Raw genomic sequence first — 26,666 nt, 5'->3', positions numbered from 1 at the left:
ACAACCACTGCCTGGCTTCCTTCCTTCCTTCCTTCCTTCCTTCCTTCCTTCCTTCCTTCTTTCCTTCCTTCCTTCCTTCCTTCCTTCCTTCCTTCCTTCCTTCCTTCCCCCTTTTATTTCTTTAGCTCTACTTTCTTTTAACCCGCTCAAAAGATGCTTCTGATGTAGAAGTTTCCTTGGTGTTCCTTGTGCTGTTGTATGAGGTGGGTGTGGGCACACAAACTGTGGGCAAACAGGACTAGGGAGAAGCTACAGTTGGCCTCCTACCGAGAGTTTGAACCAATAGTCCAACCCTGGGTGGGTGGTCTTTCTAGTTCCTTTGGCAAAAACTGACCTGGCGATGCACCATGGGTGTCAGAGGTGCTGCTGAGTTTACACACTTCCTGACTGACAGAACAACCCTGCCTGTGCCTCAGGCCCAGGGTGGCAGTGTCAGTGGGAGGAGCAACCGAGTTTCACTTCCTAGCTAGTCAGAGCCTCAGCCACAGCAGGCTCCGGTCTCACTGAGGAGCAGTGTGTCCCGCACTGGATCCCATCTCTCTCTCCAGCACCTGGCAAGGGGTCAACAGGCGGAAGCAAAGGGACGAATGGGCAGAGCAGAACTTCTGGGCAGGAACATGAGCACCGAGGATCCCTCAGAGCTGTGGGGTCAGTCGGATGGAGGAGCAGATCTGCTCCAGGACTTGGGGTAAGAGCGCTTTCTTCGTGAGTGTGACTTGCCACTCCATGTCCACGTTGGCTTCGATTCGCGAGTGTTTCCAGTATGTCTCTCCCTTCTGCCACCCCCCAATCTTCTTCCTGGCTATTCTGTTGATTTGTGGGAGCTTCCTTTTGGGGAGGGGGCGCTGATTCATTGTAAGAGTGTAAGTTTAAGTTGTTTTTCTAGAAGTGAAAACGCTGAGATTGAGAAAATGAGACAAAAACCCACTGTTGGGCATCCTTGAACAACTGGGGCAGCAGGTGGAGAAGGTGGGATGTGTGAGCAGAAATGCCCGGTTCCTTTGATGGTGTTCTGGTTTATCAGTAACGTGAGCTCAAGAGTTCGGGCGCCGCTGGTTCCATAAACAGAACACAGTGCTCTGAGCAAAAGGGATTTTTTTTTTTCTAAAGAAGGAAGTTTGTGCGGCAATCTAGTTTATATGGTTCTTCCGATTGACATGGCACTTGTGAGCTCTTGCATAGACGTGTAGAGACAGGGGTAAAGGCAACACAGCCTTTTAGACGGCCACAGTCCAAGAACAGGGGAGTGGCAGTTCCGATATGGACAGGTAGGTAAGTTTAGGTTAGGTGAGACCATCAGAAGGGAGGGAACCCGAGGACACTGCTCATCAGGACATTTAGTCAAGAAGCAAGGGCTACTCAGAGAGGATGGGGCGCCCCACACTGTGCTTCCCAGGAGAGGGGAAGCTGGACTTGCTGTCTATGTAAGCAGCTGGAATTCCTCATCGCCGATGACATAAGACCTGCTGTCATCTTGCGAAGGACAAAAGCGAGCACCAAAGGGTTTAAACCCTGTCCTTATCAGCCACATCAGTGAAGTTACAAAGCTGAGCTGCACCTGCCCGAGGCTCCACCCTCCTCTGAAGATGGGTTGAAATCGCTGTCTACCCTGCACAGATTGTATCTTTCTGTATTACGCTACTGTAAAACTTCTCACAGCACTCGGCTGGCTCAGCACGTAAATAAAGGTGCTTGAGGCCAAGCCTGATAACCCGAGTTCTTTCCCTGGAACCATGTGGTGGAAAGAGAGAGCTGACTCCACAGAGTTGTCCTCTGACCTCCACAGGAGTGATGTGGCAGGCGGGGACCCACATTCTCATTCACACACACACACACACACACACACACACACACACACACACACACACCACACACACACACACACACACCACACAGAACACACACACACACACCACACACACAGAACACACAGAACACACACACACACACACACACACACACACACACACTGTACACCTACAATAATAATGAACTAATAAAAATTCTAAAAATAGCTCTCAATAACTCCTTAGAGTCAAAGCTAAGGCCTCAGCTGAGACCTGCGCCCTCATTTGGCAAACCAGACTTGACAGCTAGGATGTTCAATAAAGGAAGTTCCTTATGTGGCCTTCAGAGTCCCAGAATCTCTTTGTGCCTCCCTTCGAATCTGAAAGAGAAGAGGTAAGGGCTCCTCTGAGGGTATCCAAACCCGGCTTAGAGGCACGCACCGCAGCTGCAGCCTGGCTGACCAGCTCATAAGGCATTGCAGCTATTTTCTGCCCCCTTGGCCCCCTGAAGGAAGAGACCTCAAAGGAGAAGTCAGACCCAGAAAACATTTAACGCTGTCTCTTTAATTAAACAAATCCTAAAGGCAGGATCCATGCTTCAGCACTCTGAGCACACACAGAGGACACAACTGAAACCTGACTGTGTATCTGGGCCGGCACTGATGCAGATTTCGGGACAGAGTGATGCCACTGCAGGTGAACCACGGCCTTCCCTCCCTGGGCAAAGAGTACACACCTGATATTAAGTCCGGAGGGCCCAAAGGAAGTGCTACCTTTGGGTCCAGACTTCTCAATTTCAGAAGACCTGGACTTTTTCTTGAATGTCACGAGTTTGATTTCAGGAACAATGTAAACTTTAGTAGAAGAAACTGTTCTAGAGCATGGGTCTCAACCTTCTCTGTGCACAAGACAGACAGGGGCATTTTTATTTATTTTTTATTATTATTATTTTTTAATTCTTGCTTTTATGTCTGACACAAGGTCTCATGTAGCAGCTTCCAATTTGAGGTAACTGAGAATGACTTGAATTTCTTGGTCTTCCTGACTCTGCTTCCCAAGGGCTGGGATTACAGGTGTATAGCACCGCACCTCAGTTTATGCAGGGCTTCCAGTATTCGGGGCATGAACTCTACCAACTCAATCACTTCTCCGGCCTTTGTTTGGTTTCAATTCTTGGTGCCCAGGCTGTGCATGGCACAAAAAATGTCTGTCTCTTGGGTGAACGTTTCCTTCTTCTACAAGTCTCTAAAGCAGAACTGGAATTGAGAATCAAGGTCACAATGTATATTCTCTGAAGTGTTAAGCACAGTTTTATCATTTATTTTAATTCTGGTAGGCATGCCCCTAAATCTTAAAATCACTAATAAGTTCTGGCATTCTGTTTGGGAGTTTGGGACCTTGTGGCTAATAACTCCATTGAGGTGCATTTCACATATGAATTCACCCATTTCAACTTTAAGGGTGTGATTGCCACTAGAGTCAATGTTAGCAGGTTTTCACCTCCTTGAAAACCAGGAAGGAACACAATTCATGTAAACATAACCAATGGTCTACCTGTGTGGGGAACAAAGAAAGCCTTGATTTCTAGAACTGCCGTATTTCCAGACACTGGCCATTTGGAGCTATTTTTCTCTCCCAATAAACAAATAAAACCGCTGGTGATTTATGCTCCATTCTGCAACACTATTTAATCACTAGCAGAAGCCAACCCTTGCCCCTGGCACACGGCACACCAGTGATAAGTTTCTCATAAGAGATAAGGGAAGAATCTTGGCAAGGACCTGTTGCCTCTGGCTGAATTCTGAGGATAACTGAAACTCAGTCTTTGAACCTTTAATCCACTTTGGTGATGCATGATCTGTACCAAGCCTCCAGAATAATCCAGTTTTTTCAAAGCTCCACTTTCTAAAAATGATTCATTTTGTAATCGAGAGATAAAAGATGTCTAGGTTTGATGACCTGAATTTTAAAATTATTTCAATGGGCTATTTCAGTCGTTAGATGTTTTTTTTTTTGTTGTTGTTGTTGTTGTTTTGTTTGTGCGGTGACAGGGATGAAACCAGGGTGTTACGAATTTGCATGAGTGGGGAGCCCCCAGGGTATCCCACACGTGAGAGGGGGTGGCAGTGTGGAAAGTCATTCACACCCAGGCGCTGCTTCCACAGGGAGAGTTTATTATAATAGAGAGGTGAAGAGAAAGATAGGAAAGAGGGAGACAAGGAAGAAAGAGAAGGGAGAGAAAGCAGAGGAATGCACACCTTGTGGGAATGGAGAGAGAGAGAGAGAGAGAGAGAGAGAGAGAGAGAGAGAGACAGAGACAGAGACAGAGACAGAGACAGAGACAGACAGAGAGACGGAGACAGAGACAGAGAGATGAATGAGTCTTTTACTTCATGATGCAGGGTGGCCCCAAGGGGTGGGATTTCAAGGGGCGGGTCAGAATATTAACATAGGGGCCTTGTGTATTATGTAGATGTAAAGAGATAATTTAGTGGAGGCACACACACCCAGAAAGGGGTGGGGATTAACCTCGGTTCTTTGGTCCCTATTTTGCTTCAGGCTCTGGAATATGTAAATACTGCGAATTGAACCCAGAACTGCAGCAAACCCACCCCTGGCCCCACCAGCACACCCAGGACTTTGGCAGAACACTGGCTGCATAGTCTCTAGAAGAGACTGGGACCCCATGGAGCCTCTCAGCTCCATTAGAGTGCCAGTCAAAGGCACTTACTTTCCTCTTCAGTGCCTCAGTGAGCCCCGGAGGCTGGGCGAGACAAAGCTCTGTTTGTGCAGGAACAGGGCAGGCCCAGGGAGTGAGCAAGGCAGGGGCTGGCTCTGTGGGACCAGCTAGGTCCACTCTGTCTGCTTTCCAAACCGAGAGGTGCGGGTGGGTCAGGCACTAAGAAGCTCGGCACTCAGACCACCCCGCTACAGCTCCCCATGTCGACACCCCAACAAGGCCCAGGGCCCAGCACCACAGCACTGTCAGAACTCGCAGGGCAGGGGGTGGTGTTGGGTGAGCCTCGGGTCCAGATTTGCAGGTCTTATTTGATAAGGGATTATAACCCAACCACAGACCCTCCTACGGAGAGCCTGGACAGAGGAGCAGCCAGGTCACACTTCATGTCCACCAGGACACACAGGCACAGGCGGAAAGGGTGGGGAGGACTCTGGGTCTTTTGCGTAAGGTTCAAAGACAGGTCTAAGGCAAATCTCCAGATGAGTCTCAGAGCTTTTAATTGATAATAAGGCAGACAGATCCGGCTATCAAAGGAAGGTGACCCAGGAAGGACAACTGTTGGCATGGCAACCTCTGCTGACAACATGAAAGCCTCCGCAGAGGTTAAGATGGAGGTAGACTAAGCTTCCCTGTGGAACCTTGTCTGGAAATTCAAAGATAGAAATGCCCTCAATCCTACTGGTGAAAGAAAGAGGAGAGGCCTTCTGTTGTGTTCTTTCTAAGAGTCCCTGGAATTCCTGCTTCCAGCAGCCAGGAATGCACCATCCCTTCTCCTCAGAGATTTCATGGCCACTACTCCCTAGCCTCAGGCAAATTATACAAGCGTAAGACTCAGACCTGGGAGTTGGCTGATTTCAGTCTGAAGCCAGCCTATACAGTGGTCCTTTCCAGAGTAACTTAAAGCAAAAGCAAAGATCTGATTCTTCTTCTTCTTCCTTTTTTTTTTTTTTTTTTTGGTTTTTCAAGACAGGGTTTCCCTGTGTAGCTTTGCGCCTTTCCTGGAACTCACTTGGTAGCCCAGGCTGGCCTGGAACTCACAGAGATCCGCCTGGCCCTGCCTCCCGAGTGCTGGGATTAAAGGCGTGTGCCACCACCGCCCAGCCTAAAGATCTGATTCTTTAAAAATAAATGTTTGCACACACAGATACATTCTCTTCGCGGACTGTCATTTTAATAGGGATTTTTTTTTTTTAATAAGAGTTCCCCTGTCCTTAACAATACTTGATTTGCAAAGTGGGGAGTACATGTGAGTACCCAGCACCTGGGATGCTGAGGCAGGAGGATTTGGGAGTTTGAGGCCAGCCTGAGCTAGTGAGGCCCTGTCTTTAAAAAGGAAGGGAGGAGGAAAACAGAACCGTTGTTGTCTCTCACATGTAAGAGAAAGTCAGAGGCTGGCAAAAAACACAGCAACAACCAGAAGGTCAGCTTTTTAGTAGAGGTACAGGTGACACAAAATTTTGGCTTCACGACTTCACTACAACTACTCATATGTGCGACTGTTGTTGCACTAAACAAACCTAAGAAACACCACACACACACACACACACACACACACACACACACACACAGCTTGATAGTGCTTAAACCAAACATTGGCTATGGACAGCGACACGTGGGTTTTATATTCAATTTCTCTCTCTCTCTCTCTCTCTCTCTCTCTCTCTCTCTCTCTCTCTCTCTCTGTCTCTGTCTCTTTCTCTCTCTCTCTCTCTCACACACACACACACACACACACACACACTTTCCCCTAACCATTTCAAACTGTTCAACCATCCTTGGCTCTCAGTCCACACAAAATGAATGGTTGGCAGAACTGACCCTTGGCTGACAGCTTGCTGGCCCAGGAAATACATGATGATAAATACATTACCAGGCAGCCACTTTGCAGGCCCTCACTCTGGCCTCCCTGAACACACTTATTCCAGCTTCACATGTAAGGAGTCTCAGGACCTGAGCCATCCAGCTGGCTAAAGTTCCAGAAATGTCTAGGTCCAACGCACATGCTTATGTTACAAGCCAGGTAGCTTCCCTTTTGTGACGGGCATTAGCCATGCAGACCTACTATGCACCAACACTGTGCCCATCTCACACATTGCTGCACTGAGCCTTCACGGCTGAGCCTTCACGGTGCTCACAGTGCAGGATCAGGCAAGTGTCAGGCACTCCTTTGTAGGTAGAGGTGGGGACTTTCAAAGCCGAGGGTAGAGGGTACTGACCCGGTCAGTGGGGCTGAGGAGGTGAGGAGGGGATTAGCCACAGCTAACGGACTCCCACTGTGCATTACTGCCTTGCTGAGCTGACCAACTAAACAATAATGGCGACCATTCATTCTTGCAGGCTCCCCACTCACAACAGTCTCTCGGCCTTTGCCTGTAGGAACTCAGTTGCTTCACATATCGCTGGTGTTACCTACGTGAGAAAGTGCCCGGGTTTACAAAACCCACATGCTTGACCACAAAGACAACTTCCTAATTTTTCTCAAACTTCTGCCTTTTCACTAGCAGGGTGCACTTTTTGGTGCACATGTGGACTAAAGGGAAAAGAAAGTTCTAGAACTGCTACACATTAGCACAACTTACTATAAAAGGTGTCACTCCTTCCCTACTTCACAATAGATAGGTCATATGGACAGGCCAATATGCCAACGAGCCAGAACCTTACTGAACTCTGTGTATGTTCAATTTCCTGGGCTAGGATAAACAAAAAACAAACAAACAAGAAAACAGAACAGGCTAAGAACATTATCAAGTCAGAAGTGTCAACAGAGATTTTGTGACACCCAGAAGAGTGACAGGGCTCATTCTTCTGTGAACTCTTCTGAAATCTTGAATTCTAAAAGTGGAAGCAGTTCTGCCATGGCTGTTTGGCTGTGTAAGTAGTGAACTGTCTGGGACGTTTGGGCTCCAGCTAGTTTCCTCTTGAGCTGTGTTCTTCTTTTCCTCCCATGGGCGATTTCCTTCCACTTACAGATTTGGAACGCTGCCCCACAGGTTCCTCACATTGGGAGGGGCTGCTTTGCTGCATTCTTTGGATCCATCTATTGAATGAGGGAGGACGATGTGTAAGGCCGGGAGGATATGGAAGGAAAGCCTGGCCTGTGCAGAAGCAAAGTGCACCCTGTGCCAGAACACGCAGCGATGTGGGCTGAGGGCTTTACACTGCCTGTCTCTGCGAGGACACAGTGTGGCCCTGGATGATGTTTGTCAGCTGAATAAAAAAATATAGCACTTTATAGGGGTGGGGGTGGGGGAGGATGGGAGGGTCATGAGTAAAGAGGTAAAGCAGACAAGACTGACTGGAGGGCTAAGACATCCCAGGCTCCAGCTGGAGATCAGCATTCAGTCTGGCTTGCTCTAGCAAAGCGACCACCTGGCTGCTGTAGAATTTCACTTTCAGAACCAGCCCCATGAGTTTGCTTTTTAAACCCTGGCTTGATTCCCGGCTCGGATAGTAATCTTTTCACCAGCTGGCTCCTGCTCCCTGCTACGCACTTGCCTGGAGCCCAGCTTGGTCTTAGCACCGCCCCCTTGCTCTCCTTCCGCTGCTCTGCAGCAGATACCCCTCACCGCCACCCACCCCAAGCCCTACCACCTAGTGTCTGACTAAGTTATCTGTACTCTAAAAGATTTGCACCTTTAAAACGCATGCACATAGCCATTTATTTTATACTGGCATGAGAATTACATGAGAGAATGCTGTGTTTTGGAGACACACATGGAATTATATAGGCCTGACACACATGATGGAAGGAGACCTCCGAACAATGGAGGCTTCCTCCGGGACCCTGGGTTAGGCACAAACTGCACACTAATACCTGTTTTCACAGAGAGATCCTTTAGTAAGAGGGAAAGAAGAGTTAAGATGGCTGCTTTCCGACTCACACATGTCTTCTACTTTCTTCTTTTGTTTGCTTGAGGGCTGTATATTTCTAAAGCCGCCTGGGTTTGGATTACTGTTCCTATTGTTCTGATTCACACTTGTGCCTTTCACATTTTGGGTTGAGAGTTGACACTTTGCAGGTGTCGGCGCTATTGTGTTCAGGGGTTAGGTCACCTACTTCTGTAGCTAGAGTTTTCCTGGTCCTGCCTGGCCCATGGTCAGGACAAATCTCTCTCACCCACTGATCCCGCAGCTGTTCAGACCCAACCGAGTAAACACACAGAGACTTACATCACTTACAAACTGTATGGCCGTGGCAGGCTTCTTGCTAACTGTTCTTATATCTTAAATCAACCCATTTCTATTAATCTATAAGTTGCCACGTGGCTCGTGGCTTACCAGTATCTTAACATCTGCTTCTCATTATGGCAGCTGGCAGTGTCTCTCTGATTCAGCCTTCCCCTTCCCAGAATTCTCCTCCCTCCTTGTCCTGCCTATACTTCCTGCCTGGCTACTGGCCAATTAGTGTTTTATTTATTAACCAATCAGAGCAACACATTTAACATACAGAACATCCCACAGCATTCTTCACCCCTCCTTTTAGAGGGGAGCCCTTTGGGAGCAGGACTGTAGGCCATTCATTTGCCTTTTCCATATGCGCTTTCAAAGAACGGGTGGATCAGCGTTTGTCTACTCAAAGCCAAGACTAGAACTCAAGGCTGCTGACTTCAGTCTAGTGATGTCATACCCTACTTACTTGTCCTCTTCCATCCAAGGTGTTTTCTTGGTGAACTAAACCAATACAGTTGGAACCATGCAGGAGAAGAGATGGAATAAGGACCTACCTGCCCATAACATTCCTTGAGGTTGAGGGCTCTTTCCCACACCCACAAGAGTAGGTTGCCACTGGCAAGCATAGTCCTAAAACAGCTAACCCTGAACCAGCGCTTTCTGAGGGACGCACCAGTGATCAGAGGAAGTACACAATCAACTTAATTTCCCTCAGAGACAGAGCCTTCTGAGGGAACCGTGGGTTTGGGATCCCTGACGAGTCAGTCTAGGCATCTTCAAGTTCCTACCCACAGAACGTTTCTCCCAGTGCACACTAAGCATTTCCTGTGTCACACCCTTTGGAGAAAGATGCTCTAACACGGCCAGATGCCTTGGGGACCAAACACAAGGAACTTGCAGTGATGAGATGCAATGTCCACCGCTCTCTCCAGTTAGTGTCTGTGTCCTTCAGTTGCTCCCAATACCTGTGAACCTGTCGCAGGGTCTACGCTGTGAGTTTCTCTTTGTGTGACTGCTGTGTTCTCTGCCTCTGTGGTCTAGATGACTGGGTAGCTGTCCACGTGTCTCCAGGTCACTACTTAATGTTCCTGACTGTGCACAACACACATACCTCTGCCTGGTTGTGTGAGCCGTGGGAATGAGTGCTCTCATCTCCTTCTCTGCCCCTCCCTTCTTCTTTCTCCCTTTCTTCAATCTCTTCCCTGCTTTGATTCCACTTGGAGGTCGGTCCTGATGAGAGAAGCCACCCCCCCCCTTTTTTTTCATTCATTTTTTCCTTCATCTTTTGAGATTTGGGTTAACTATGTAACCTAGCCTGGCCTTGAACTCCTAATCCTCCTGCCTCGCTCCCATGCTGGAATTACTGGCTTGCACACCATGCCCTGCTGGATCTCTGTCTCTTTGACTCCTGTGTCTCTCAGTCTCTGCACCTCTTCCTCTATCTGTTTCTCCAGGAACTTCCGGTCTCATTCCTCATCCTTCAACAACAGGTTGATCCTGTGGCTTTAGTTGCTAGGTATTTGCATTGCCTCTGCTGTCACCCAGGTCTGTTTCCTAAAGCCTGGGACAACCAGCCTCGTCATTTAGCTCTGCTAGTAGGATATACAAGTGGGACATTTAGAGCAGTGACGTGGAAAGTCCCAGCCATGCTGATTCCATCACCGAAAACTCCCTACTGGAAAGACCGTGGGGAGACTCAGCCTCCCCCGACAGTGTGCTGCGCCTACCTGAGCTGTTTTTGAACTTCCTCAACCCTGTGTATAGCTTCTGCTTGCCTCTCTCTGCTTGAGAAGTTAAATTCAACCCTGTGGGTGTGTGCATTCACATGCTTCTATAGGCAAGACCATCTTGTCTTGGGTATAGCCTGACTGTAATACCAGCTACAGCACCGAGAGCTCTTGAGCTAAATAAGAGACGTCTTTATCCTGCGCTGACACTTTCTGATGACAGAGAGCGGCCAAGAGCTTGGCCTTTCATATGGTTGAAGCGTCCAGCACTGACTCTATGTACAAATGAACACAAATGAAATCAACGCCCAAGCGATTCAATGGGGCAACTCAGGAGCAAAGGTCAGATCAACCCAAGTGAAGACAGCTTGGATTGGGAAAGCCCCCTGGAGGCCTCTCATGATTTCACATTCACAGGCAATGTGAAGCCCAACTGTGGGTTCCACCACAGATCTGTGCCTTGGCTTTAGAGAAGGAGAGTGGTACAACATTACACATTTGTTGTTTGGGGTCTCAGGACCTCAGTGGGTGTCACTGTCGTTCAAGAGTGGAAACAATTTTGAAACAGAAGAAAGAAAATTGTTGAGTACTTATGCTAGCTGTTCAACTCCAGAGCCTTTTATCTACCTTCCTATAAACAGGGTTTTCTATCCCTGCTTTTGGTTCAAATGTGTGTCCCTTTATAACTCTAGACAGAATCCAAGTTCCAGGGCACTGCTGTTTGCCAGGAAGGCAGGATGTGACTAAATATATTAATAATCCATAAGCATGGGTTGATAAGAAATTTTCTCACCAAGAAAGCAATACTCTAGGGCTGAGGGTGTTTAGTAGTAGAATACTTACCTAACATGTACAAGGCTCTGGGTTCAAACCCCAGTATTGCCAGGAAGGGAGGTGGGAGGAAGGAAAAGGGAAAATATATACCTTAAATGAGTATGCAAACCAGCAGTTTTTCTAACACTATTTTGCATTCCTCCCCAACCCAGACCCTGTGCTTCAGCTAGGCGTTCTGCTGTCCATATGTGCCAGACATAAACGGACCCCAATGTCTTTGCTTGAGTGCTTTCCTCTTGAGATGTCCTTTCTCTTACCACCAAATAGAGCAGATATCCGTTCTTAAGCCCAGACCACGATCATCTTCCCTGGATCTTTCCTACTTTCCATGAGATCCAGTACCATACAACATTAAGACATCAGCCGTGTGGGATTTCGGACTGTGCTAACCTGTAGATCCTTCTTGACTTTTCTTATTGAAACCCATGTAGTACTTTGCCTTTCTCTTTTCTCCTGATGCCAAACATCAAACGCAAGCCATTAGGGCTCCAAAAGTGAATGAAACTTCTTAGGATCAAAGGGCTTTCACATTCATGTTTCTCAAGTTCTCAGTACAAATCACTTGAACCTCAACAGGTCAGGGGCCTGAGGAACAAGATTTTTATATATTTTTAGAAAGATCTCAGGGGGTGAAGATTTGGTTAGCCCATATTTTGAGTAGCAAGGCTCTGTACTGATTTCCAAACAACTCATTAGTGGTCTGGTAGTGAATTTAGTGGTTTAGAGAAATATTTGTTCAAAATAAATATAAAAAATATTGAAGTAAATAGCATATAGAAGGATAAATTTTTTTTCTTGTAAAATTTCCTTTTGGGGTGTGCTTTATTTTATAGGTTTTTAAAAAAGGGTTTCATTGTGTAGCCTTGGCTGTCCTAGAACTCACTCTGTAGACCAGGCTGTCCTTGAACTCACAGAGACCTGCCTGCCTCACACCACCTGGCTTGGGTGTGCTTTAACATATGTGTGTGTGTGTGTGTGTGTGTGTGTGTGTGTGTGTGTGTGTGTGTGTGTGTGTGTGTACATGCAATGATACATACCATGTGTTATTTCAAAAGTTTTAAATCCTGTTCTTCAAAGACAGAGCATAAATGAGACATAAACTTAGGCCCACAAATTGAAATAATAAAATCCAAGGGACAAAACACCTTGGTGTTTTCAGCACGCTGGAGCAGTCTCCTAGAAGGTTCTAGCCTGAAAAGGCTCAGGGATGAAGGCAGGAGGGGCTGAATTGAAGATGAACTTTCTGGATCCAGCCTGCCTGTGTTCTCTGTGGTTGCGTTTATTTCCTGCACCTCGCTGAGAGGCAGCTATGAAAACTATTTAGTGAGTGGGTGTTTCCTAATTTGCTACTGTCTCATGGAAGAGATAACACCGCTGTTTCCTTCAAGGTCAACTGCCAGCTCTGATATTCTTACAACCCCAGTGCGAATGTGCTGTTCAAGTCTGATTCGTCTATGCTCTGTTCATGCCATTGACCTTGAGACACAACTATGAAAATGTATAAGTTGTAGGGATAAAAGGCACACATTGCTTCTAAAACACTGTGGCCAATGGTAGCTTCTTGACCTTGTTTCTTTAGAGAAAGTAAGACCAAGACTTGAAGTAGGAAAATAAGCCTTATTCTAAACTGCATAGGCTTATACGACCAGCGGTTAGGAGAATGTCAGGCCTATTAGTGATATATAATTTAGTAAAGCTTGTGGCTCATTCACTTTTGCAAAAGTTGAGGAATTGGGGAAAAAATGTGTATCAGAAGATAACATCTCAATATATGAAAAGAAGGTTTTTCTCTCTGGGTGTTGTGACTCACCATCTTGACACGTGACAACCTGAAGTTTCTACTGGCAGGTGACCACACAGTTCCTAAACTAAAGCAGCTGGAGCAGCTGGAGCCACTGAGGAAGAAATTCCAGTGAAAGCACGGTGTCTTCTCACAGCATGCTCGCTCTGCTCCCCACATGCTTGGGTCCAAGATGGATGCTCATTAGTTTGTGTTTTCTCCTAACATCTGGTTTCTTACTGCACTTCATTCTAAAAGTATTAGGTTTCGCAGAGAAAAATGACAATGGGGAGCTATTTTCCACAGCAGGCTCTGTGTGAGCTCCCTCATGCAAGTCTGAAGAGACCGGAGCAAGCGCGGGCCACCTTGTGTGTGACCCACAGCAAGACCAGGCAAACACGGTGCTGCTCCGTTTGGCGCATCGGGACTTAGCTTTTAGATGGAACTCAAAATGCAAAACTTAAAAGGTACTCCGAGGAGATGAGGGCTCTGGGTGACAAAGGAAACAAGAGCCTGTGATAGAAAGAGAAGTTGAAGGTGATGGACAGAGAACGGAATACATTCCAGGCGCTTTCAGTGACTGGGAGATGTACATAGCAACTTCCTTCCACAATCTCACATCTGCTCTTTACTGATCAGGCTGACACTTCATGCCACAGCCACATCACAACGGATGCCTGTGCTGTTGACAAAAAGATGTTCCTTCAGATGCCTCCTTAACACTATTTATCTCAGCATGCGGCATTATCTGAATGACTGGCCATCTCTGCCTCACCATCTCCAGCACCCTGGGATCTGGAGGTCCCTGCAGTTAGCATCTGCTTCTAGTACCTTGCTTTCTGTTATCTGAAGTTAAAAGAAATGCTACAAATTAGAATATGGAAAGTATACCACAGCGGAGCATGTGCTAGGTATAGCCGAGTGAATCTCACTGCTTTTTGACCGTGACTAACCTACTGAGTACTGCTGCATTTCACGGTGTTAATGTGAGCAGTTCTCATGGCTGGCCTGTGATGCACAGCTATTGTTACTCTGGCTTTGGATATAACAGAGCTGAGGTTCACACTGGGGAAACCAATTGCCCAAGGTCTTGCTTCGTTTGGGATCCAGGCAACGTGACTCCACCCGTTACCACACTGCACGGCCACAGGACATACTTAAAGACCAAGTGAAGGACCAGTGGATAGGAGAAAGGTCCAAGGTGCAGAGCCATGGTCCAGAGTGTTCTTATCCCTGTAGATTAGGGAATGGTGATTGAGGGCCAGAATCGAATGCTAGCTAACATCATAGGCTATCTCTGAGGAGACACAGTGATGTGGTAAACTGTCTCCAGAAGAAAGAAACAGGGAAACTGAGGCTCAAGGATAAGAAAAGGGCTTTGTTTTTCTTACTGTCTTCTTTCAACTACATACACGAATTACCTTTTTTAAACCACAAAGATCAATTAAAAACACAAGCACATGAAAAGATGAATCTGAATCCTCTTGGGACTTTCCCAGCTCCTCAGATATTCGTCAACTTGAAGCAGTGTTTGACTTGACAGGCCAATGCTCACTTTGAAACACCAGGGTTCTTCGTGGCCAGCTTCATTTTTCTCATGACCATGGACGGTAGGGCTGTTTGGTTTCTCCCGGTGAAACTGTCCTGCACTTGGGAAAGAGTGACAGAGGACAGAAGGAAGGGAAACTGGCCAATGCTCCTGTGGCTGGTCTTTTATTTGTACTTCTTTTTCCATGGTCACGTTTGTGTGTGTGTACGCATGCCTACATGTGTGTGGACACAGGTTTATGTTGGGGAGGAGTACATGGGAATACGGAGGCCTACTTGATGTTGGGAGTCATTCTCCATAGCTCCTCCGCCTTACCCGTTTGAGGCAGCGTCTCTCAATCAACCCCAGAGCTTGTGGGTATGGCTAGTCTTGTGAGCAAACTTGCTCTGGAGATCCCCTCACTCTGTCTTCCCAGGCCATAATTACAGACAAACTCTGGTCCGCGTGCTTGTGTGGCAAGCACTTAACCACGGGGCCATCTCTTGGGCCTCTGTTACGGCTATTTTAGCTTGGGCTTTTTAAACAACACTATTGGTTTGCTGGGCTCCCTTACAATGGCTGGTTTGGCAAAGAGTAATCGTCTGCTTCACAGCGTTGAGGGCTAGAAGTTCAAAACTGAGGCTGGCTCCTTCCTGGTCACACAGCATTCTCCTTCCCGTATGGGAATCTCTCCTCCAGCTCTCCTTTTTACAGGAGGGTTCCAGCCACACTGGACCGAGCCCATCTGACTTGCTCCATTTTCACTTCTCTCCCAATAGGGTCGGTCACATTCTTAAGAACTGGAGGTTAGGATGAGGTGGGAGCTGTCAGAACATAACCAGCCTCTATCACACTGCTAAGGACCACTTCCATCCCTCACACTCATCCAGGGGCTTCCTTGTCTTCATGCTGGGACCGAGAGCTGGGTCTCTGGCATCCTTAAGATGGAAAAGATTGCTACTTAATCTCTGAGAGGAAACTCCAGAGAAGGGTTGCTCGTGGCTCATCCCGAAGGAAAGTGCTCTTCTGTTCTTCCTAGGTGGTATCATGGCAACCTCACACGCCATGCAGCTGAGGCTCTCCTCCTCTCCAATGGACGTGATGGGAGCTACCTGCTAAGAGACAGCCATGAGCAGGCCGGACTCTATTCTCTCTCGGTGAGGTAGGTGCTTAAGGACTTGTAGAGTTCAGTCCCATCTGTCACTTGTTTACTTTACAGCACTCACGCTGCCAGAGAGCAAACACTCCCTGATTCCTGTTGAGTCACCAGATTAAAGGATTTCAGACTCTGAATAGTAAGACCTTAAAGAAATCTTCCCAGGGCTGGAGAGATGGCTCAATGGTTGAGAGCACTGGACTCTTGAAAAGGACTCAAGTTTAGTTCCTAGCATCCATGCCAGGCAGTTCACAATGGCCCGTAACTCAAGCTTCAAGATCTCATAAATCTTGCACGTACAGGAACACAGACACAGACACAGACACAGACACACACAGACACACACACACAGACACACACACACACAGACACACACACACACACACACACACAGACACACACACACACACACACACACCTTCCTTGTTCCATTCACTAGCAGGAAAACTTGGGAATTATTTCATCTCAACCTGTCACTGGACACATGAAGACCCTGAAACTCGAAGTGGTGGGCCGTCTGGCTTGACTCAATCAACAGTGAAAACAGCGCTGTCGCCCGAGTTTTGGGACTGGGCTCCTTTTTGCTATTCCTTTCTTGCCTGGAAAAGCCAGAATGATTTGTAACCATGAGTTCTCATAGTCACAGACTCGAGTAGACAATGTGAAACTTCACATTTTTTCTATGGATTCCATTTCCCCAAGTGGTGAATTAATCTAGTTCCTCTGAGTTAGTGCACCTGGCTGGCAGTCTTCAGCCCCACCCTGGTAATCTGGCTTCTAGTGGCAAGCAGCATGTTTTCTTGGGTTCTTGCAGCTTTTGCTGGGCATGCATGCAAAGTCCCTACAAGTTTTCCACTAATAACGGCCATTGTATGACTGCGGCAGCACCTCCACAAATCCCAGACCCTTGGAGGAAGTCACGAGTTCCTTCACAGCGAAGTCCCTCAAGCCAGGATGGTCCTCCGCTTCTCCCCTCCCTGTGGGACCCTGGCTTCCCTGAACTCTCTGGATGGCAGTAGCTGTGCCCCTGCTGCTGTTGGGATCTCCTTTCCAGCCACTGAAGCCATTTTGGTTTATTTGGTTTGGGGTTTTGATTTTGAATCCCCTTATCTCTCTGTCTCCCTCTCTTCCTCCGCTCTCTCTGACTGGGAATGAAACTGGATCAGAAAACAAGAAAGTATTTCCCAGGTTGCAGAGACAGTTTAGTTGATAAAGTACATTCCTTGAAAGCATGAGAACCTGAGTGCGGGCCCCAAAACTGAAAAAGAAAGGATGGAAGGAAAGGAGGGAGGGAGGAGTCAGGAAGTCAGGTATGGCAGTGAACATTATCAATCCCATTGCTGTGGAAACAGACACTGCTTACTGGTTAGCCAGCCTACTCGTGAGTTCTTGGCCAGAGGTGGACAGTGTCTGGAGCAATAACCAAGGTTGGCCTCCGGCCTCCACATCCACATCCACAGACATGCACATGAACTTGCACATACAAGTGTGCCTGTAGACATGTGAACATTTGTGCATGCACACATACAAATTAACACACACAAAAAGTATTTCCCTAAACAACTGTTGACAAGCTTCTGTGAGCTCAAGAGCAAAGAATTAATATTGCTTTTCCTCTCTTTAGACTTGGAACCTTCAGTGTTCATTTTCTATGCTACATAACAAATGACCAGAAAATATAGCAGCTTAAAACAACACAAGTGGATCGTGCTAATGTTCCTGCATATATTAAAGTCCAGGCCTAGCATGGGTGGATTCTCTATTCAAATTCTACCAGCCTGAAATAGAGATGTTGGCTGCAGCTGGGGCTCCTGTCTGGAACTCAGCGTCTCGTCATCTCGTCCTCCTTGCCTGTTTTGCTTTTCTTTCGTTTCTTTGCTGTGGTATCCCTGGGGTCCCGGGGCTCCTAGTGCCACTCAAGGACCAGTGTAACTGACAGGTGCCACTTCAGTTCGTGCTATGTGGCCCGCGTGGACGGTACACAGTGTGAATGTTGGCTGCCTTTCTGGCAGCCAGAGCATATTTCTCTGATGTCCTCTTCTGTGGACACAGAGAATTCTGTTTCACAGAGCTCATGTGAAGAGGTCAGGCCCACACAGAGAATCTTCCTATTTTTAAAGATGTAATGATCCACAAAATCTCTTTACCTGCATAATTGGAACAGGGATATGCACTCCATGGGCTTAGGTTTGGGGCATCTATGAATGCTGCCTGCCACACCTTCCGTTCCCTGGCAGTGAATCTATGTGCCGATTTGAAGGGGAGAGGCAGAGATAGATAGAGGATGAGGGACAATTTAGGCAGCCAGGGGCAGGGGTGTATCTACTAATATTTTGATGTTACCCTGGCCAGTTTTCATAATAAATTTTCTAAATAACAGGACTAGAGGCTAGAGTAATAGCTCCATCAGTAATAGCTAAGTCTATGCAAGAAAGAATAACTGAGTTAGACTCCCAGCACTCATGTAAAAACGGAGCATGTTAGTATGTGCTTATGATCCCAGAACTAGGGAGGAAGACACCGGAAGTACCCCTGGGGCTCACTGGCCACAGCCAGCCTTGCTGAATCCATTAACCCCAGGTTCAATGAGAGTCCTTGCCTCAAAAAATCCAGGTAGAAAACTCGTGAGAAATGACACCTGAGGTTAACCCCTGGCTTCCACAAACATGCGCACATGTGTGCTTAGGCACACATGAGAAGACGGGCACATTTACACAAAGAAAAAGAATAAAGAATAGGGATGCCAAAACTGCTAATCCAAGATGGAATGCTGTTTCAGTGGGGAAAGATCCTGGCTTTCTCTTACCGACAGCAAATGGGGGAGTAAGACAGGTAGCCTGCATGTGAGGGTGCTGCACTTCGGCTCCTCCCAGATATCTCAAATAAGCATGTAGGATTACTGGATCACAGATGTGACTCATCTGATAATTCTTGGATAGACTGCATGCATTTATTTCATCTTCCTGAAAAATTAAAATATAAACCATTGGTTTTCACTACAAATACTTAGTAACACTTGTGGGGAGGGGACTACCAGCAGAGGTGACAGAATCCACAGGCCAGTTGTTTAAAGGCACGATTATTTTTTATTCATTTATTTGTTCATTCCCTTAATAACAGATGTTTGGAATCATGCATTCTGTACCAGCCATCTTAGTTCAAAGACCTTGTTGGCAAGAAGTACAGACACATAGCACCCATACGCTCCAAATCTTGCTACAAAGTAGAGGGCAGTAATAGCATAAAAGAAGGCAGGCTAAGTGTTTGAGTGATTGAGAAGTAAAATTGCACTCAATATGAGCCAGAATTATCATGGGATGCTGGGTGAGAAAGTGTAATTTACAGGAAAATGTGAGAAACTCAATGGCAGCGGGAGTTTCTACCATTGGAGACCAAGGGGAAGGTGAGAGGGATAACTGGAGGTCAGGAGCAAAGGGGGAAATAACTCCTAGAAGAGCAGCAGCTCCTGATGGGCAGGGGTCCTGAAGCTGGCTCCCCTGACAGCAGCATCCACTGACAACCCCTTAGGACCTACATTCTGAGGGAGGGCCTGCCTTCCACATGTTCAGTCTTTGTCTGGGGGTTTTAACGAACCTTACAGTTGACTCTGATGCGTTGTAAAGTTGGGGTGTAGATGACACAGTGGGAGGTGAGGCTAGGGAGATAGAATGGGACAAATAAAGTGAGGGGAGAGAGATCTTATGTAATACTTTTCATTTAAAAAATAACGTTGAAAATGACAGCCCTAGAAAGGTGACATTTTATCCAGTAGACAATCACACAGGTAAGGGGAGAGAAGACTCGGGGGACATAACTCACTGACGGAAGCAGACTTCTGACTGACTCCCAGACAAGGGGTGCCAAGGACAGACATCATTTCTGTCACTTCTACCTGAATCCACACCCTTTACGAACATTAATGTTCAAGAAACCTTGTGGTCGGTCCAAGAGAAGATGGGGGAACTGTCTCATCCCTTCTGGGAGAGTGACAAGCTGAGAGCATTGTCTGCCAAAAGAAAGGAGTGATAGCCTTAAACCCTCAGTGATTTTGATGGCTGTGTGTTCCACACTCTCATCGGTTGATGGTGATGCCAGCCCGTTGCTCTATCTGCCTTCAAAAAGAACCATCATTTCTTAAATAACATTAAACACTTTTTTTTCTTTCAGAGCCAAAGACTCTGTCAAACACTTTCACGTCGAATACACTGGGTATTCATTTAAATTTGGCTTCAATGAATATTCAACTTTAAAGGATTTTGTCAAGCACTTTGCAAATCAGCCTTTGATTGGAAGCGAGACAGGTAAGTCATCTTCGTCCGGTTGTTGCTATTAACAAATATCTGGGGTGTGTGATTGATTTAAGAAGGGTATTATAAACCAGGTGGCAGTGGCACATGCCTTTAATCCCAGACTTGGGAGGCAGAGCCAGGTGGATCTCTGTGAGTTCGAGGCCAGCCTGGTCTACAGAGCGAGATCCAGGACAGGCACCAAAACTACACAGAGAAACCCTGTCTCGGAAACCAAAGAAGGGTATTATTAGTTCATATCTCTGCATGAAAATTTGCTTGGAACCTGGTGACTTCTGCTGGGCCTAAGAACATTGCATAGTGAGAGACAGGGATAAATACATCACAGACCAAGCCCTCCCCACAGCCCAAGCCTGCCTGGAACATGTGGTCCTTCTGCCTCAGCATCACCAGTGATGAAATTATACACATGTACTGCCACACCAAGCTCAAGACAACATCTATGTAACAAACCCATTCTTGGTACAACCCATTAGCCCACTGATCCATTAACAATATAATAGACTGATATTTTATAATTGAGATTAAGCCCAAATCACCTCTAAAAGTTTGACCTGGTCCTCCTGTTTAAATATCACAATGGAAATTAAGCCTAACATTAGTTTTGAAGAAGACAACTTATATTCAAACCATAGTATAAATTATGAACTTGACCTTTGAAATATTGTTCCAGAAAGAAGAATAAACCGAAGTCGATTTCAACCAATTTCATACTTGTTACTCTTAAATCTTATGCCTGTGATAGGAAATTGCCATGTTTAGAAACAACTTTTGTATTGTTGTGCCATACGGTACATTAAAATATATATATATGAAGCGGGCCAGAGAGAGGGATCAGCAGTTAAGAGCACTTGCTGTTCTTGTGGAAGACCTGGGTTGGTTCCAAGACCCACATCAGACAGCTCACAATGGTCAGTAGCTTCAGTTCCAGGGGATCCAACACTCTCTCCGAGCCTCGTGGACATGTGCATGCAAGTGGTGCTCATAGAAGCAAGTGCACACACATATACGTAAATAAAAATAAATAAATATTTTTAAAATGTAAATGTTAGGATTTCAGCACAATCTTCATGAAAGCAAGGTACATTCTACAAAGAACGTATCTTCTTAAAATGTATTAAATTGTTCATGGTATATTAAAAGCTCACACAGGCAGGAAGATCTTCATGAGTTTGAAGCCAGTCTGGTCCACATAGTTCCAGGCCAGTCAGAGCCATATAGTGAGACCTTATCTAGGCAAAATTTCTTTAGAATGTTCTATTTTATAATATATATACAGTAAAGAAAACATAAGTCAGGAAAGTGGGGTTTTTTGTTTGTTTGTTTGTTTTTGTTTGTTTGTTTCTTATCATTTTAGGCATGGACACTGATAAGAAAGTGTGCCTGTGACATGAAACTGATATGTTTAGAAACATTTTTTTTTTTTGCTTGTAGGTGAAACCTAGTGAACTTAACTTGAAGCATTTTGAAAGATAAATTTCACATGAAATGCCCACAGCTACCAAATGCTCAATATTGAAAATGGTTGATTAGAAAGCATTTTTTATGAGCAATAAAGGCCCATATCTGTTACCTGGGTTTCTTAACAAAGTTTTAAGATTGTACTTTCGTATGACTTGAAAGGATTCAAAATTTCCCATTTCAGTGGTTAGACAAACTGGAAAATTATATATATGGTCAGCCAGCATTCCATTGGTGTAACAAATACTAATACCTGAGTTAAACAGACGCGTACGTAGGGAAGGTTTGTCTGTCTGATGGCTGTAGAGGTTTTAGTCCATGATGCCTTAACCCATTATCACCATGATGGGAACACACAGCAGGGAGAGCCACTCAGCTCATAACCAGGAAGCAAGTGGCTGAGTCCCATTGACCTAACACCACCAATGACCTAACTTTTTCACACTGGTTCCACCTTCTTATAAGGCCAAGCAGGGGGCCATGTTTTTAGTATATGGGCCTTTGAAGGACATTCTCTATCCACACTCAAGCACACATTATGCTGGCACTTGAATTATCTAACTTGTTTGTCTATAATCTATAAAGAAATTAAGTAAAAGATTGCCTCCAAATTAATGGTTTAGAATTCTAGCTTTATTTAACTCTAAATGATGAAAAAAATCTCGATTTATCAACAGTGGGAAAAACTCCAAGGGCCTATAGCATGAGAAACTTAGTCACATAGCCAATGGCCATGAATTTGTACGTATCAGTTTTCCCGGTAAACTCCTGAGTGGTCTTTCTGCTCATCAGTGTGGAGGGAAGAGCTGCCACCATTGGTTCCTGTTTTTGCCATTTATGTCGCAGGGACAGACCCCAGGATGAATCAGTGTCTAGCATGGATGAAAGACACACAGAAACCACAAAACAGTGGCTTCTCTTTATACTGAAAATACCAGGTTTATGGTAGAATATTCTGAACTTGAACCTTCAGCTTTAAATCCGTCTTTTTCCTGGTGGAAGTCCTCAGGGTCAGCCCTGACAATTCCTTCCATCTTTAAGCAGCACTTGTCCTCATAAATAAATGTATGTGGGGATATTCATTTCCATGGCTACCTTGACCTGAGCAAGCATTTCAGTTTCTCTAGTCCCTGCCCTGCAGCTTTAGTCCCTGTTTATGTTCAACCCTACACTGGATTGTATTCAATTCTTGGTCTCTAGAAATGGAGAAGGGTGTCTTAAAGCCTGGTTTTCATTTCCACTCCCTCTCTTTTGTCTCTCTCCATATTTGTTAATTTAGAATTCTGTGCTTTTTAATCTGAAGTGTAGGTGTGTGAGGAAATGAATACCTGACGTAATGGATATTTATGAGGAATCCTGTAGCCGTCAAAACCATAATCATTGTCTGCCCACATTCTCCCCAAGCAAAGTCAGTTTTGTCATGTAAACTTCTAGATACTGTTTAGATCTCTTTGTGGTTCTCTGTGCTCATTACTGGACTTCCTCAAAATTAGGGAAAGGTGCACATCGTCCTGCCCCCGGGCAGATCAAGGCAGGCGAAGAGCGAGGTGAATGCCGGGTGTTTTGACTGGCTCTTTCCCAGCACAGTAGGTTCACCTTCACACTGTGTTTGGAGCAACATACAGCCTCCCTATAAATACGTGATCCTGACTAGAGGAATCTCATGGCCAAGTGTAGTGGTACTTGTAATTCTGGCACTTGAGAAGCTAAGGCAAGAGGATCACAAGTTCAAGGTGAGCCTGGCCTACACAGCAAGGTAAAGGGCAGCCTGGATTGCAAAACAAGACCCTGGCTCTAAAGTGGAATGTGTGTATATGATTAATATGTTGGGATTTATAATTAGAGTTTATAGCATGGTTTCTCCAAAGTTAGAATTTTCTGGGCATCATTACTATGGCTCACGTTTTACCCATTCTAGGAAACTAAGATTGTTATCCCGTCTTCTGGCTGTCCTCTCTTCTATCCACTGTCTGATAAACAATTTGCTGTCCTTGGAGCTTGATTCAGCTGATGGATGAGAACCCTGAGTTAGAATACATTCATTCTCCTTGCTTATCTGTCCCCACCAGATGAAGGCAAAGCCACCAAGGCTTGTCCAAGGGACACAACTCATGATGCTTGAGTGTTCTAATCTGTCCTCAGTGGGAGGAACAGGCTTCCGGGGAACAAGATCATGTGCTGAAGTCACGATGACTGTTAAGCCTGGAAAGGCTGTGAAAGTCACAGAGTCACCACTGTGGCCATGACGGGTGGTGAATGGAAAGCAGGATGCCACCTTCTAAAAATAGACCTTTTCTTCTTGTTCACTTATGTATTGGCTCCCGGTGGGCACAGATGGTGGTACAGGCCTATAATCCCAAATTCCAAATCCGCATGGGCTGAATGGCAAGGCCCACTCTCAAAAAATAAAGCAAAATATGTATTAGCACCTGATATTAGCTCTGAGTGATCAGGAGACTCTGAGACAAACTTCTCAAGGTTTGAAGAGGAGCACAGAAAAACTACTTGATTGCCCATTGAATGAGGCCTTTCCAGAATTCTTTTCTCTCAGTCTTCCAAAATCAGAACTAAAATTCAGTATTTTGAGTCGCTGCTGTTATTTAGTCCCAGGCCCAGCTTTACCCTGCAGTGCCTAACAGCATGCATTTATAGTTTGAAGTCTATTTTATTAGATATTAGGATAGCTACACAAGCTTGCTTCTTAGGTCCATTTGATTGGAAAGCCTTTTCCCAGCCCTTTACTCGGAGGTAGTGTCTGTCTTTGAAGTTAAGGTGTGTTTCTTGTATGCAGCAGAAGGATGGATCCTGTTTTCTTATCCATTCTGTTAGTCTGTGTCTTTTTATAGGTGAGTTGAGATAATTGATATTGATGGATATTAATGACCAGTGATTGTTAATTCCTGTAATTTTTTTGTGGTAGTGTTGCATTTTCCTTCTTGGGTATTTGTTGGTGTGGAATTATCTATTGCCCAAGTTTTCTTAGGTGTGTTTAGGTTCTTTAGGTTGGATTTTTCCTTCTAGTGCTTTCTGTAGGGCTGGATTTGTGGATAGGTATTGTTTAAATCTGGTTTTATCATGGAATATTTTGTTTACTCCATCTGTGGTGATTGAGAGTTTTGCTGGGTATAATAGTCTTTGTTGGCAACTGTGGTCTCTTAGTGTCTGCATAACATTTGTCCAAGACCTTCTGGTTTTCATAGTCTCTATTGAGAAGTATGGTGTTATTCTGATGGATCTGCCTTTATATGTTACTTGGTCTTTTTCCTTTGCGGCTCTTTGTAGCTTGAGTTTTACTGCCTTGCCTACAGTCAGGACAAATCTTTGTCACCCGCCAGTCCCACAGCTGCTCAGACCCAACCAAGTAAACACAGAGACTTATATTGCTTACAAACTATATGGCCGTGGCAGGCTTCTTGCTAACTGTTCTTATAGTTTAAATTAATTAATTTCCATAAATCTATACCTTGCCACGTGGCTCGTGGCTTACTGGCATCTGCACATGCTGCTTGTCATGGTGGTGGCTGGCAGTGACTCCCTCCGCCTTCCTGTTTTCTCTGTTCTCCTCTCTGTTAGCCCCACCTATACTTCCTGCCTGGCCACTGGCCAATCAGTGTTTTATTTAATGACCAATCAGAGCAATTTGACATACAGACCATCCCACAGCAGCTCTTAATATTTTTTCTTTGTTCTGTATGTTTAGTTTTTTGATTATTATGTGGCAAGGGGACTTTTTTTTTTTTTTTTGATCCAGCCTATTTGGCATTCTGTAAGCTTCTTGTATCTTCATAGGTATTTCTTTCTTTAGCTTAGGAAAGTTTTCTTCTATGATTTTGTTGAATATATTTTCTGTGCCTTTGAGTTGGTATTCTTCTCCTTCTTCTATCCCTATTATTCTTAAGTTTGGTCTTTTCATGGTGCCCCAAATTTCTTGGATGTTTTGTGTTACGACTTTTTTGTCTAGTGTGTTCTTTGACTGACGAATCTATTTTCTCTATTGTGTCTTCAGTGTCAGAGATTCTCTGTTCCATCTCTTGCATTTGGTTGGTTATGCTTGCTTCTGTAGTTCCTGTTCGTTTAGACAGGATTTCTATTTCCAGCATTCCCTCAGTTTGTGTTTTCTTTATTATCTCAGTTTCAATTTTCAAATTTTGAATTGTTTCCTTCATCTGTTTAATTACTTTTTCTTGGCTTTCTTTGATTTCTTCCAATTTTTTGTTTGTTTTTTCTTCCATTTCTTTAACAGAATTTTTTATTTCCTCTTTAAGGGAGTTTTTCACTTCCTCTTTAAGGGCCTCTATCATTTTCTTGAAGTCATTTTTAGGATTGATTTCTTCTGTTTCTTTTGCCTTGGTATGCACAGGTCTTGCAGGTGTAGAATCGCTAGGTTCTGATGTTGTCATATAGGTCTTTATGTTGTTGCCTGTATTTTTGCACTGGTGTCTACTCATCTCTTCCTCCGTTCAGTGCAGGCGGTGTCTGTGTCTGAAGGTGTCTCTCTTGTTCTAATTGTTAGTCTTGGTCTGCTAGGAGTTCTTGGTTAAATTGGTGCTGTTGGGCTCTGTTTCTTCGGGAGCAGGTTAGTCCAATCAGTGTTAGTGGGTTCTGTCTCAGGGAGCAGTTGTTCCCAGTTGGTGGAGGGTGTGCTTATGGTTTCAGTGGTTTTTAGGTTTGTAGGGGTCGGTTTTTGGTTTTTTTGTTTGCTTGTTGTTGTTTTTTGTTTTTGTTTTGTTTTTTGATGGGGGAGCAGGAAAAGGTAGCTGTCTGGTCCCTGGGACTCCAATGGGTAGGACCTAGGGGCTAGAGACCTGATATGCCAGTCCAGAGATGGGGGCTTACCTATTCCCAGTTGGTGTAGTGTAGGCTTATGATTCTGGTGATCTGGTTCAGTGGCTGGGCAGTGCCTTCTTTTGTGTTTTCAGGTCATGTTTTGCTCATTCATCAACTCCTCAGCTGATCTGGTTTCCTCAGACTGCAGACTGTAGGATTCTGAATCCTCTCCCGAATGGACCTCAGCTGAGCAGGTTGTTTAGTAGGGTAATCTCAACAACACCTCCAAGTTGTCGGGTTTCACAGGATTGGCAGCTGGGCCCTGGGTTGGCCTCAGACAGAGTGTTCGGATCCATTCTGGTCGTGTCCCACTACCAGCCACGTTCTTACCTCTACAACATCCTCAGCC

The 26,666-nt window shown here is 45.4% G+C and overlaps 1 protein-coding gene across 1 annotated transcript in view; it reads left to right on the top strand.

Moving 5' to 3' along the window:
- The first annotated feature begins 474 nt into the window (after positions 1-474).
- Positions 475-26,666, top strand: part of Dapp1 (dual adaptor of phosphotyrosine and 3-phosphoinositides 1) — a 50,690-nt gene continuing 24,498 nt past the window's right edge. The window contains exons 1-3 of the mRNA XM_006970327.4: positions 475-688; positions 15,606-15,728; positions 19,890-20,023. Of these exons, the coding sequence (XP_006970389.1) occupies positions 588-688; positions 15,606-15,728; positions 19,890-20,023 (358 nt within the window). The 5' untranslated portion in view covers positions 475-587. The remainder of the gene's footprint in view (positions 689-15,605; positions 15,729-19,889; positions 20,024-26,666) is intronic.

Source organism: Peromyscus maniculatus, chromosome 6 (genome assembly GCF_049852395.1).
Source record: "Peromyscus maniculatus bairdii isolate BWxNUB_F1_BW_parent chromosome 6, HU_Pman_BW_mat_3.1, whole genome shotgun sequence".
NCBI classification, from domain to species: Eukaryota; Metazoa; Chordata; class Mammalia; order Rodentia; family Cricetidae; genus Peromyscus; species Peromyscus maniculatus.
The sequence above is the reverse complement of the archived record's forward strand: the minus strand, read 5'-3'. Positions and strand labels throughout refer to the sequence as shown.